The following is a 14,758-nucleotide window of genomic DNA, read 5'->3' on the forward strand; positions in this document are numbered from 1 at the left end:
AATGACCAACCTAATAGATAAAACTGAAATAAAAAGTACGGCAGAAAATCACAGGTACCCCTCTTTTCTTTGAGCTTTTGGCCATGTGGGTCCTCGACTATAGTTACTTATACTTACACAGACACACATTGACATGCTCAATGTTGATCACGCAGCACTGAGTGGTGTATCTGTAGCCTGCTCTACCACTCCAGACCGCAAGAGCGCTGTAACGGCCTCAGCGGATATGAGGGAAATCACCTAACCCTGAAGAAAAAGAAAAACCAAAGGAAAATCTTTGTAAACATGATGGAGGATGAGGAGGTTGCAGAGAACTGGGAAGAAGCTGCAGATAGCGGGGTAAGAAAGTTTCATTTTCTAACGAGCTGGGCTGCATAGCGATGATTCCATATTCATAGGCAGGTAGTTTAGTGTTTTTCTTTATCGGTCTAAAATTCGAGGTTTCCAAATGTGTACAGATTAGCTTGACTTCCTTCCTCCTGCACACGGGCTCAAGGCCCCAGTTAGCATAGATAGACGGACTGCGTTCATTTCTTATCTAGAGATTCCCTGAAAACAACTTCCTGACGTGGACAAACTGTAGCTGTGTACACACCTTCATCTAAATAGTGTAGTACAATCGAGAAAGAAAAAAGTCGTCGATATTCCAATGTCCTACCACTAAATATGCCCCACCCATTGCGGAAACAACAGTCGCACAATTTAAACAACTGAGCTTCTAAAAATGTGCGCGCGTGTGTGTGCGCGCGTGTGTACGTGTGTGTGTGTGTGTGTGTGTGTGTGTGTGTGTGTGTGTGTGTGTGTGTGTGAAAGAGAGACATTTTAATAAAGTAATGGTTTATTATTGTAGGTGTGATCAGAGACAGACCCTTGTGTAAAATACAAAACCACTGAAATAAGGAGTTGAAGTATTCATTATTTGTAGCACAGGGACATTTCAAGTAGTTGTTTTCCACAAATGAAATGGCAGTTTTTTATATATCTAGCATGCCAGGAGGGAAGCTTACACAATCAGCAACATAACATCGTACATAGGCTATTGCGATATGATATGACCGGATCCAATGTTTTCACATGCCAGATATTCCTATTAAGTGTTCTTGTTGTTCTTGTTATTTTCTTCAGGAAATAGAGAGAAGACTTGAGGCAAAGCTCAAACTAAATCAAAGCTCAAAGTAAGTGAAGAGGGAAGATTTTTGCAAAAATAGATAGGCCTATACATGATAAATGTGACTACAGTGGCTAGGTATATACTATATAGCCACAAGTTATTAATTAATGGTTGTATTCTCTCTCTGCCTCTGCCACGTAGGAAGTCCAGTTTGAGTTCAGGTTGCTCACCCGTGCGGACTGCCATTGTAATTCAGGATGATTCTCTGCCTGCAGCACCGCCACCACAAATTAGAATTTTGAAGCGTCCTTCTAATGGCACTACAGGAAACTCTGCTCCCTCCTCCTCCCGTCCCTCTCAACACATGAAGTCTCTGGCACAACGGGAGGCAGAGTATGCGGAGGCTCGTAGAAGAATATTAGGCAGTGCCAGTTCTGAAGATGCGCCCCAGGACAAACCATGTCAGGAAAGGTACACTTTTCTTTTTTAGATTTTTCAATTATACTATCGGTAATAATGTGTGTGTGTGTGGGTGGGTTATACTGTATAATGCTGGTCTGCAATTCTTGATCTGACCTAATTCGTCTACAGACACATTCGTGCGAATGCACAGCAGACGTCGGAACCAGTTCGTCCAAACAATCAATTGATCCGTCAACCAATCGGCCCAGATGGTACCTCAGGCTTCCGCCTCTGCAGATAAATACAAGAACAAGATGGCTGTTGAGAGGAAATCGTCCATCGCTCCCAAGTGGTCATGTAGGGTGGAGGTTAAAGGGCATGTGTAAGTGGCATTGTTTGTGAAGAGCAGAGTGTTGGCATATGATAATTATTGACTGACATTAGAAATATGAAGATGGAATACTCAATGAAATGAAGACTGGTGCCCTCTTCACTCTGCTGCCTGGCATGCACTTTGCTTTTTGCATTGTCTCTTTCCTGTGTGTAACATTGGAAAGGGGATCAGAAAGCCCTTCTGTTCCACGCTGTGAACAGAGTATTGCCTCAGGTCCCCTCACACTGTGATACGATGTACCACGACGAGCAGCCCTATGACGCCCTTAACTATGTCATTTGCTATAACTTTTAAGCCAGGGCATCGGGTTCGCAATCCCTCCAGGAGAATAAGAAAAGTTAGAAAAATTGGGGTAATTCTCAGGAGACATGTGAACGCCTGAGCTGGCCATATCACTGATGCAACGTGGAGTACGGCTTTGTGTCCATTAAAGTATTGGATTCTTGTTTGTGATTTCAAGCCTGTGTTTAGCACTCAGAGCCGTAGACACTAGAAGTAGAAGCTGCAAACATTCCCAAACAAATGTGTGTGTGCAAAAGTGCACCTTCAAATAACGTTTTAAGATGCATAGCAGCAGTATCTAGAACCACAAGCCTCTGTTTTATTGCTACTCGCTAGAAAAAGGGTGTTCATTGGACACAAGGCCTCTGGCCATCAATTGTGTAAGGAGGAGACAGTGTGCCACTAGGTCTTACCTTGATACAGCAATAAATATAAAACAAACCCATGGGTTATTTTTAAAGACAGCCTAAGAATAATTACTTTTATTTTTTTAATTGTCTTTTGTTTTATATAGTTTAGTTCCTTTAATGTATTCTTTTAACTGGCATTTTGGGGCAGAAATGCACCATTTATAAGTGGTATAAAAATGACGTGGTATAGAATAGATGAAAAGTGTTACTTGTAACACTTTTCATCTATTCTGAAATTGGGAAATGACATGTAAAATTGGGAAATGACATGTTGGGAAGGAACAAATACAATGAAGTAGATTGAAAATTGAAAAGCAGTACTGTATACATGTCAGCTTTTGCTTAGCCTTCCTATTTCTAATACACCTTGCAAGCCAAACCTCTTACAGCCAGCTGTAATACTATCTATATAGCTCTATAGCAACTTTTCATACTACTCTTCACATGTTTCTATAGTACCTTTATCCTAAGCACTTTACAGTGTGTTACATTCATCAAATTATTGGCTTAGGAATGCGACAAAAACAAAATATCCATGAATTCATGTCTCCATGCGGCGAGTAACCTTCAAGTGTAAAGGTAGCAGTTGGTGTAGGGTAGCAGGCCAACAGTGCCAGCAAGGTGTTCATCTGAAAAAAGGAAAAAAAAAACAGGTGACCTCGGTAAACAGTCCTGACTGGTTGGTTAGGATTGTTGTGGGGGTCAGCCAAGTTGATAATGGAAACGAAAAGTAGGTAGAATAAATGGCAATACCTAAAATGAACATTGGAAGACCAAAACCAAAATTGTATCCAATAAGCTTTAACATGAATTCCATTTTGCCTCTGTCAAGCCCTTGATGTAGACTAGAATATGACTCTCCTGTCACCTTTTATTGAATGGAGTTTATAGCAGGACTTGATTTATTGTCAAGACTAGAATTGTCACATGGTGATTTCAATGAAATATAGATATAAAAGAATTGAGTGCTGTAGTTAGGCGGTAATATTGATATACAGTATTAAGTGCCAAAATGTCAAATTGTAATGGCGTAATAGCTAACTTTCATTCTGTTGGGCAGAAATTCAGTGTTGAGTGACCAATGAAGAAATTAACTTATTTCATTTTGTATGCCATAACCACTTAAGCCCTATAAACTTCTTCATATGACTAATATTAAAAATTGCTTATCTAAAAGCTCATAACGGGAACGATGCAAGTCGGGAACAGTGCAAGTGCAAGAATGCATGTCTCACCCGGTAATGCAATAGCGGTTGTAACTTTTGTCAAAGTTCTTGCTGTACCCGTTGTTGGAGTAGGGTACCCAGTGTTGTACCTCTTACCACAATACTAGTAACATTAGATATTACAATCAATGTGTTATTCTAAACAGGCACTGGCTTACTGGGAACAATGCAAGTTGTGAACGATACAAGTTGGGAATACACACCCCACCTGTTGAACTTGTTACTTGTTGTCGGAGCACCCAATGCTGTACCCACTATGATAGACCGATTGATTTGCTATACATTGAGATAAGCGGATCCATGATGTTGTTACTTGTCAGGGCCTCATTAGTCTCTCGAGGACAGACTTCTATGCTCTGCCTAGAGGTGAAAAGGACCGACCTTTTCTTTGAGATGGCTAGCCAGATTGGGGCCTCCTAGGCTGAATTCACACAGTAGAGTGATATGCCTTGTCCTAGGTCGGACAGTGTGCCCGTGTTTGTTATGGGGTGTACAAACAGACAGTCATACACAGGTTTTGTGAATGTGTATAGTTACAATGAAGAGAAACAGTGGGGTGACATGCAAGGTTGTTAATTTTCCAAACAATAAAAACGTGGTCTGTGACCTTGGCACACTGAGCCACCAAAAAGATGCTGATATTCAAAAGGGTTTGAGAACACAAAGTAGCAAATCCAAGTAATACTGCTTCATAGCCTCCTGTCAAGGCTGAATTTATGTCATCTGCTTTTCATTTTTAAAGTTGAAAACCACTGTCATTTTGAACTGTCCTTAAATAAAGACAGAAAAAGATATACCATTGCTGATACTTTATTTCTGATATAAACATAAATAAATGTACAGTTAAACACCACACCATCATATAAAGGACTTACAGTAACTTACAGGAAGCATACAGTAACACTTATTGGAGGAATTGTAGACATCAACATTAGTTTACTTCATAAGCAATTTAGAATATCCTGTAGTAATTCAACTTAAAGTATATTTTATATGAGTCTGGTGTTTCTTTATTTGGGATTTCTCACATTGAAAATGTATCAATATCTATTGACAACAGATAAAGAGGTCAAAAGATAGTTTGGAAATTTGTCCATCTAAGAAAAGACAACCCATAGAATGTATGAATCCCTCATTCAAGTGAAAAATAAAAATAAAAGATGGGTGAGACCTGAATATACCCTTATGTATAGAATATAATAATACATGAATACACACACACACACACACACACACACACACACACACACACACACACACACACACACACACACACACACACACACACAGCACACACACACACACACACACACACACACACAAACATGTGCGTGGGTGCTCGCGCGTGTACACACGCACACACACACACACACACACACACACACACACACACACACGACCATCCTCACCACATGGGGCACTGTGATGTGAGCTCCGTGGCTCCTCGATCTTCCCCTCCCCTCCTCTCTCTCTAATCAAGTCAGGCTCGTCCATTGAATTTCGGGAAGTTTTGTTGTTAGTAAAAGTAAAACTTAGCAAAATGGCACTGGCAGATGACAACAGTTATGAATCTATTGTCTGCGTAAAGCCGGAGGTTCACGTGTACCGGATTCCACCTCGCGCATCTAACCGTGGATATCGGTAAGCTGACGTGGTTTGGTCAGAAGAACTTATGGTAGCTGACACATTTTAACTGCCATAGTGTCAATCAGCCAAGCTAACTTGGCTAACATTAACGCCGTCTAATAATCTTATCAGGAAGCCTGCTGCTATGAGGAACAATTTTGCAACCTCTGTCTTTATGAGGGAGTGTTTTACAGACTGGGTCACACTCGTGTGATCGACTATAGCATTGCGTTTATACTACTCATAGTTATTATGCGAGCTGACTGAGTTACAGTAGTACAACATGTACGTTATTTGGGCAATAATCACGTGACAGGCGTAGTCGTCAATCGCAAACTGAGGCGTTTAACAGGACAACAGGTCTGGTGTGTGTGTGTGTGTGTGTGTGTGTGTGTGTGTGTGTGTGTGTGTGTGTGTGCTTGAGCGAAAGACTATGTGAGTGTTGTATGTATTGTTGCAGATCTGATGTAGTGCAACATCATCATGATCACCTTTAACTATGTTACAGTTTTGTTTATGTTGATGTATGTGATGTTGTGGATTCTGATGTAGATGCATGGTCAAAATAAACGATTACTAACTAACTACATGTAACTCAACTGTCAGGGTTTGAGCAGTGTTGTTAATGTCAATCAGCTTTATCATCTTGGTTCTTCCTGTTAGGGACGGGCTGCTGTACATGATACTGTGAGAAATATGTCTGCTGCCTTCAGCTGGATATGTCAAATGCACAGGGGTTGACACTAGGTGCATTTGACTAAGTGCAAGGTCTCAGAGACACTTGCCCGCGTAGGGCAAGTACAGGCCATGTTCTACTTGCCCAAAGGTCATGCCCACTTGCCCAGAAAAATCCTGAATCCTGATAGGTACATTTTGAATTTTCTCTCAAGAACAGACTTCTATCTCTCTCTCGGTCGTCCTCAGACGAGCTTCCATCGGAGTCTCCAATCTTTCCGGTTCTCCATACACCAGAAAAAGGACCTTTTCTTTGACGATGGCTAGCCAGATTGCATTTAGAATTACCGTTAATTTTAACACTTTTTAATTTACTTTACCCAATAGTTATGCCAAATATCTCAATAGCTATTAAGACTATGGATTCACACTTGTTGTTTGATGTTATTAACAACTGTAGCAACAGTGAAAATTCTTAAAAAAAGAAAAACCTGCATTTCAGGTCAACTGCTCTCTCTTATTTCAAATTCCACAGACATCTTGTGCTCTGTTTATAGCGAACTAAAGACAGTTGCTTCCCCACTAAAACACATTTGCCAGTCGGGCAACCTGAAAACAAACTCTACTTGCCCGAACGTTTTACTTAACTTACTTGCCACGGGGCAGTCAGGAAACCGTTACTCACTGTCAACCCCTGAATGCAGTAGGCTAAGCACCGGTGATATGTGCCTGACCATTTTTTTAACAACATATAATGTTCCTGTGCTCTGACAAAAGATGTCTGTGATTCTGGGCTGTTTAGAGGAAGCATAAAGGTTAATCCTCTCCTCAGACTCTCACTTCCTCCTGCCATCAAATCATTATACTTTAGCTCACTGGTTTTCAACCCTTTTCATATGAGGGCGTATTTATTCGGCATTTGAGCCACGGACCACCATTTGATGAGATTTAGCCTCTCAGATGGTTTCATTTTACAGTAACACTCAAGAGTTAAAGATCTATAAGGGTGGTCCATTTGGTTACCAAACACTCCATCATCTAGCTGGGGACCACCGGGAACCCCCTCAAGGGCCACTGGTTGAAAACCACTGCTGTAGCTGAATGAATTGAGTTATACATAGTCTACTTGCCCTATGACAGACAGCCAGGGTCATAAAGGAGTTTTGTTTTTGTCTTGTTCCAGGGCAGCAGACTGGAAGCTGGACGAACCTTCATGGAGTGGCAGGCTGAAGATCACTGCCAAAGGAAAGGTAGCCTTCATCAAGCTAGAGGACAAAAACACAGGTAACTACTCATTGTTATGTTGGCTACATTGGAGAACAACTAATACACTCTTGAAGAAAAGAAACATTATTGACAAATATATTGTCAATCTTGAAAACCTTAAACGTTTCCTTCACTTTATCACTAGGCCTGTCAAAATTATTACATAATCCCTGGATAGATGGAAACGCCAGGCTGTCACCCGCTGTTAAAACACAGTTAAAGGCCAAACTGCACCAATGCAACTCCTTGCAACAAAACAGTTTTAAGGCCATGTCACACTAATGCAACTCCTTGCAACTGCCATTGGGGATAATTGTTGCAAGTAGACGCAAGTAGTTGCATTGGTGTGGACTGGCCTTTTAAGGCAGCTCTTTCTCTATTTCTCTCTCCTTCTCTGTGTCTCCCATGTCATGATTGAATCATGTCATGATCGTGACAGCCCTATTTTCCACTGATAACCAGAATATATCACAAAAGATCTTTCTTTTTTGCTTTATTCAGCAAAATATCCACAACAAAACTGCAAAGTATGTGAGGCAATGATGAATATAAATGTGTTTTTCAGGAGAGCTTTTTGCCCAGGCTCCCGTGGACCATTATCCTGGAATTATTGTTGAAGCAGTTACAGACTCCAGTAGATATTTTGTGATACGAATAGAGGATGGCAATGGTAAGTCATTGTAATAAGAATTACTACATGAATATTTATATAATTTTTTGTAGTATAATGTTCAACTCTTATATTATATACACTGTGTGAAGAGGTACTTCTGTGGCAGTGTGCACAAGAGATTTGGCGGTGTTTGTTCTAGCGGTTTGCGAGATTAGCTCCGGACACACACACACACAGACAGACCTTTTTCTAGAGACGATTATACTCCTGCAGAGCCACACCATAAGGAGATGTGTGATTTTATTTTGAAATAAAGAAACAACACTTATTCATTCAAAAGCAAGCTATTGGAAATTGGGTGTTTTTTGTCCTAATCAAATCATCCTTAAAGTACTCTAACGCAGTTATCACCATGGATGGACCCTAATGTTTATTTATCTTTCTGGGACATGTTGGATTAAGGACGTCACGCATTTATTGGCTTGGGGTTTGCTGATCGTGGAGACTCCTTTGACTTCAACGTGGCCCTACAAGACCACTTTAAGTAAGTTGCTCGGATCACTCTGGATTTTACTGTGTGTTTCAGTTAGAATCACAAAACACACTCTGAAACTCTTGTCACTTTTGACCCTGAAGGTGGGTAAAGCAAGAGGGTGAGTTGGCAAAACAAGAAGCCTCTCCAGCGGCACCACCGCTGGATCTTGGTTTTAAAGAGGGACAGACTATCAAGATCAACATTGGGGTGAGCTTCACACTGTTTAAGAATGGTAAAGAAATACACTTTAAGAAAAGGACATTTAAAAACTCCAATGTATATTTCTTTAGAACATCAAAAAGAAGGACGGCGCAAAATCACGGCCCATGGGCGGCGGTCTTCTCCCACCTCCCCCGGGACCAAAGGCTGGAGGCCTCCACGCACCTCCTGAAAGCCAGCAAACAACCCCAGCTACACAAATAAACGCTGGTGAGTGTTGTGTTTTTCTAACTCTTCACCGCAGTCTTCGTTAAACTTTGATACAGATGATATCCTTTGCGTATTGACTACAGATCTGTTAGCTGTAAGGCAGGGGCCTTCAACAGGGGGACCCTATGAGGTCAGTTACTACAGGGAGGCCGCCAAATCTTTCTGTGACAGGATTTATTTAAAAGTGTTCCTACATTTACCACTTGACCCCTAGCATCCCTATTCTGAGGAGATCTTAACCAAAAATAGCAGATCTACAAGCTTGTACATAGGATATTTTCAGAAAAGCTATTTGGTGTGGAGGGGAAAAAAGAGCAGACCGAGTACAGAGTGAAAGGTCTTCAAGTGGTTAAATGTCTGAAAATATACAATAACATGATTCTAACATATTACTGATCATAGTGCCGTCAAACAATTCTATACAATACGTAGTGGCGGTCCCTGCTTCGTCTCTCTCTCAGCTAAGGGGTCCTTGGCCTGAAAAACATTGAAGACCCCTGCTGTAAGGGATTTGTTTTTGTTGTGTTTTTTCCCCATACTGCAGCGGCAGCCTCTATTTTAGACTTTGGTTCCCCGGGCCCTGCAGCACAGCCAACACCTGACATGTGGGGAGATTTCACATCTGCTGGTGCCAGGTATGTTTTTTTTTCTTTTTTGAGTAGAGTAGATCAGTGGTTCTCAACCTTTTCTGGCCGTGACCCCCAAAATAATCATATTTTAACTGAGGACCCCCAACCTGACGAGCATTATAGTTGAGGCATATAATACGGTTGGTTCTATTGTGAAAATAGCAGATCTACATGCTCACAACGCGGCGTTGTGAGCATGTAGATCGGCTATCTTCACAATTTCTGCCACTAAGATTTGAAAATGTGGCCAATGTTTAATTTGACATTTTAGAGGTATTAAAAAGTCCTTACATTTTCACTTGAAATGTGCAGATACCCTCTATACACTTAAACCTTATGTTGGTTTGTTTACTGTTCAGTGAGAAAACAATGTTGCACATTAAAGGAGTAGTTCACCCCCAAAATGACTTTTTGTCTATTGATTACTCATGCCATGGAGAGTAGAGTTCAATAATATTTTTTGGTTTTTATCACATTCCTAAGACAAAAATTTGATTCGAGTAAATTTATCCCCCATTGATTCCGGATGGTGACCCGTTTCGAAACGGGTCACCATCCGGAACGAATGGGGGTAAATTTATTGTTATCACATTTTTGTCTTAGGAATGCGACAAAAAACTAAAACTATTATTGAACTCTAGTCTCCATGGCATGAGTAATCAATAGAAAAAAAGTCATTTTGGGGGTGAACTATTCCTTTAAGTGAATCATCTGGGGACCCCCCAAAATAATTTGGGGACCCCATCTGGGGACCCCCCAAAATAATTTGGGGACCCCCCCTGGGGGTCCCGACCCACAGGTTGAGAATCACTGCAGTAGATCATTTGTCTCATAATTTTGTTTTGATTGCATCATCATATATATGTCTTTGTTTGTCTTCATTGTTGTCACCATCCCCCCTCCCCCTCGTATTCATCCTCTATCCATCTTCTCTACAGCTCCAGTAAAGAGACTGTCCAAACAGGATGGGTGCAATTTTAGTTGTCACGTAAAACACATGTACACACGCATCCACACAAACACACACACACACACACACACACACACACACACACACACACACACACACACACACACACACACACACTCAGGATCCATACATTCCATGGACATAATGATTGCGGCAAAAGTAAGGAAAAGTGGTGAACTGTAAACAAACTTGACTTGCTCCATCACTGCAAGTGTTTTCAATCAGTTCTGATGAATACCTACACTAGTAAACTATGCAATTGGAGCTGCCTTGTACTTCAGTAGTCAGTCAGAAATGTGTCATCATTTGCCATGTCAGACAGGGCTGCGTCAAATATAGTTAAATTGTGCTCTCTGTGAGACAGATGGGTATAGTGAAGTTTGAAGGGAATGTTTGTCTTGTCCCCCTACCCAGGTGAAAATGTCCATTTTGTGTCCATGAATCACCTGAAATTGGAAATCAGCCTGTCATCTCTCAATAAGGTCTCTTAATGTTGCCCATACCTTCCAGCTATGTCAAACTTGATATGACCCTGTTCCAAATGTCCATATTTCTCATCATAGCATCAGCAGCACCACTCATCTCAATATTATTTTTGTCATTTGGTGAAAGATTAGTGATTCTATTGTTTATGCTGTGTTTAGTTGTGTAGGCATAGCTCTTTTTTTGTGTGTTTACGTTCCTCTGTTTCCTCCTGCTTTTATAAGATGAAGGAAACCTTGCAAAGCTGAGATGATTTAACCCATTTAGGCCTAGAATTATTGAATGCTTTAACCAGTGAAAAATAGCAGATATACAAGCTCACAGCGCGGCACCGAGTGCCGCGCTGCGAGCTTGTAGATCTGCCATTTTTTTAAAGACGTGAAAATGTGTGCAAATCTTTGGATATATTTCAAAGCGAACGTTTGTAAAATTGTAACTCAAATTTTGCTTCTGGGTGGTCCCCGGAACTAAATATTTTGAGATGGGGGTACGTGGCCAAATAAATATCATTTTGGGGGTCCTTCACATGAAAAGGTTTGAGAACCACTGACATAGTAGTCTCTCAAGAACAGACTAACTGAGCTCCATTTAAGTGAAAAGGACCTTTTCTTTGACGATGGCTGGCCAGATTGCTGACATAGAAACATAGGTTTTCCAAAAAAACCTTAGAAGGATTCAAAAGACACTTTCAGAATCGGGTCAAAATTCTAATTTTCAAGATTTTTCAAAAATAGCAGATCTACAAGCTTGCAGCGCGGCACTCGGTGCCGCGCTGTGAGCTTGTATATCTGCTATTTGTCAATAGTTAAAGCATAAAATAATGATACACATAATGTGTACCCGTTCTAAATGGGTTAAGTCACATTTTCCTGACCATTTTGTTCATAATCATAAATAAAAAAGGTGTTTAGTGTAGCCAGACGATCGGAGATCTCTGCCTATTCATACGTCTGGTGACTAGGGATGGTGACGATATGAAAATTGCATGTCACGATTATTGTGGCAAAAAATAAAATATTGTGATTAACAATATTATCGCGATAAATCAAAAACCTTTGTTAACCACTCGAACCCCCATGTTTGCCAAAAATAGCCGATTTACAAGCCCACAACATGTTGTGAGCTTGTAGAGCTGCTATTTTTGGCTAATCTATTTGTGTAGAGTGAAATAAGAGTGTACCAAATGTGCTTTTTTTACAGGTCTGTTTTATCAAGTAAGTATAGAGGGTTTAAGTGGGACTGAATTTGCAGCTCAACAAAAGCTAATTCATCATCCTGGTGTACGACGGAAGACCATTTCAACGAAAACTTTGAATCTCTGTGATACGATTATTGTGAGCATTTTCTTTTTATCACGATAAACGACAATAACGATTATCGTCCCATTCCTACTGGTAGTGACACCTACATTCAATGTAGCCGCTAAAACTGTGGAAACAATTTAAAATGTAAAACATATTAATACTTTAGGGGCAATCCTTCATATTGGGACACTGATTATGATTTGTATTTCAAAGCACGTAGGTTTGTTGGTGGAGTTTTTTTCCGCTGTTCTAGTTCTAGGCCCCACATGTGACTCTAGGTTTCACCATACATAATTGGTATAGGTGCAGATCTCTGATTGCTTGGCCACGCCAGACTACGAAATCGACATGTACTTGTGTAGTAGCATCATGGTGTTCAGAAGAAGTCACGATTGCCAGCGTATCTGGTTGTCTTAGGATTTGAAAATGTTAGGCTGTGTTTTTATTTGTATTTTTTACATACCCATTCATAATTTTTTTGTTTGTTTTCTTTCTGTTGTCCACACATTTACCAATGTGCCTTTTACCAAATTGGAATTTTCTGAATCTTATGTTTATAGTTTGCAATGGATATTTCCCATGTGCCTTTTCTGGAGATTCATAATAAAATGTATAAAATATAACTTACACTCTCTTGTAAATAAACAATATGCTGTTAGTTTGGTGTTATTTACTGTCACTCCCTGGCCTGGTGGATAGATGATGTAACCATAGCCTACACACAATGCATTGGCACTACACTGGTCTCCATGGCTCTTAATGACAACTATAAATGCATCAGCACCACTGCTCATCCACGCATCTTCACACAGCTGAGTTAAATGGTCCGATCTTGTAGGAATAAATGACAGCTTGCTGTAGCCTACTATAAGCTAGCTAAAAGTAGTCTCGAAATGGATATTTGATTAATTTCACCTTCCAACAACAACATTAGTTAGATTGTGAATAGTTCCAGTTGACAGCATTTTGATCTTGTATACATGTGCGATGGCAACGATTATCCTCAGGCGCTAGTGTAGTGTGTGTGAACTGGAAGTCCCTCCCCAGAAAAAGCATGGAGAAGATTTCGGAACAATGTAGCATTCTGCCAACAAACTGCTAACGGTCACAACGGCGGGTTCGGTTCGGTTGTAGCTGTGTGGCTTCATGCAAGAAGGGAAGAGATGGAGAGAAGTCCTATGCAACAGGCAGACGCTCGTTTAAGGTGAGGAGCAGGGCTATAAATATGCCTTTGCCGCCGCATTATTTATTTATGTGCAGGGGGTTCTTTCAAAGCAGTGTTGTTGGAACTGAACTATGTTTTGGAAAATGCTGTATGATGAGATCTATCACATGATCACACTCCCATTTAGCTAAAGAGTCTATTCAGTAGAGTTGATTATGCGGCTTGATTAATTATGTGTTGGATCGATCATGATCATGTTATTAGAAACTTTTTTTAATAGACTGGGCGTGCCCTACTGCCCTTCCGGTGAATTTCAATTTGGAGAAGCATTGAGCATCGTTATGAGAGTGGCTGTGTGCTACTGTATTATTCATTGTAACAAGTAACAACAGGTCTATTCATCTGACCTGTTAAACCCATAGTAATGTTCCATCTGAGATCATTACAATTCAATTCAAAGGAGCTTTATTGGCATGACAAAACATACGTTTACATTGCCAAAGCAAGTGTCAAAACAGAATAAAAACAGTTGAAAAGGGGAACACTCACATATACAGTTGAATGGGGTACAGCATTATGTAAACACTGAACAGAGCTATGTTGCATTTCATCGTTGTATACATGTTATTACAATCGTCACAGATGTCCATATGGTGCTGAAAGTGAAAGTAGGGTTCTTATTCATTCGAGTTGAGTGTGAAATGTGACTCCCTCTCTCTCACTCCCACTCAAATCACAGCCCGTCTGTTGATCAATAGAGGGCGCCACATAAGCTGTTCATGTTCAATACATTGATTTACATAGCCTATGTACTTGTTTGTATGCTTGAAGTAGGCTACACATACATCACATATTAACTTAAATTCAAGCAACCAGTAGGCTTCAGTACCTTTTGGGTTTGTGGTGTTTAAATTGATGAATGTTCTTCTGATCACATAATGCATATTATTGTTTCAAACACTATTTAACAGTTACTATACAACTTTTGTGCCTCAAAAACCAGCCTATTATGATTGTAGGCTGAGTCTATTATGGGGATGATTGAAGAGGTTGGTTGGAGAGGAGAGGGGGTTGGGGATATTGAACCACTTGTCTGTAACCATGACAACGCAAACAAGTGGTCTGATGTAGGCATGCTTTGGCCTATTCTTGTTTGTTGTGCAAATGTATAGGCTCAATTTAAACATACCTTCTTTTAATAATACATGAATTAAGGCCAAATAGTTACATTTTAACGG

At 40.4% G+C, this 14,758-nt stretch overlaps 2 protein-coding genes across 2 annotated transcripts; both read left to right on the top strand.

Moving 5' to 3' along the window:
- Window positions 1-275: 275 nt before the first annotated feature.
- On the top strand, window positions 276-2,774 carry LOC308287708 (SUZ RNA-binding domain-containing-like). Its single transcript, XM_080728953.1, has 4 exons — window positions 276-339; window positions 1,126-1,175; window positions 1,313-1,582; window positions 1,703-2,774. The coding sequence occupies exons 1-4, from the start codon at window positions 286-288 to the stop codon at window positions 1,812-1,814; spliced, it is 486 nt and encodes a 161-aa protein (XP_080585079.1). The 5' UTR covers window positions 276-285; the 3' UTR covers window positions 1,815-2,774.
- Window positions 2,775-5,300: 2,526 nt separating this feature from the next.
- On the top strand, window positions 5,301-11,337 carry necap2 (NECAP endocytosis associated 2). Its single transcript, XM_080728948.1, has 8 exons — window positions 5,301-5,466; window positions 7,310-7,410; window positions 7,958-8,062; window positions 8,468-8,549; window positions 8,642-8,747; window positions 8,831-8,969; window positions 9,514-9,604; window positions 10,537-11,337. The coding sequence occupies exons 1-8, from the start codon at window positions 5,366-5,368 to the stop codon at window positions 10,577-10,579; spliced, it is 768 nt and encodes a 255-aa protein (XP_080585074.1). The 5' UTR covers window positions 5,301-5,365; the 3' UTR covers window positions 10,580-11,337.
- Window positions 11,338-14,758: the final 3,421 nt, after the last annotated feature.

The sequence above is a fragment of the Nannobrachium achirus genome (genome assembly GCF_963921795.1).
Source record: "Nannobrachium achirus genome assembly, chromosome: 6".
NCBI lineage: Eukaryota > Metazoa > Chordata > Actinopteri > Myctophiformes > Myctophidae > Nannobrachium > Nannobrachium achirus.

Coding starts and splice junctions, on each gene's coding strand:
- LOC308287708 (XM_080728953.1), top strand. CDS start 286: ATGATGGAGGATGAGGAGGTTGCAGAGAACTGGGAAGAAGCTGCAGAT. Junction 340..1,125: donor AAGAAGCTGCAGATAGCGGG/GTAAGAAAGTTT, acceptor TATTTTCTTCAG/GAAATAGAGAGAAGACTTGA. Junction 1,583..1,702: donor GACAAACCATGTCAGGAAAG/GTACACTTTTCT, acceptor ATTCGTCTACAG/ACACATTCGTGCGAATGCAC.
- necap2 (XM_080728948.1), top strand. CDS start 5,366: ATGGCACTGGCAGATGACAACAGTTATGAATCTATTGTCTGCGTAAAG. Junction 8,550..8,641: donor GCCCTACAAGACCACTTTAA/GTAAGTTGCTCG, acceptor TTGACCCTGAAG/GTGGGTAAAGCAAGAGGGTG. Junction 8,748..8,830: donor CTATCAAGATCAACATTGGG/GTGAGCTTCACA, acceptor ATATTTCTTTAG/AACATCAAAAAGAAGGACGG.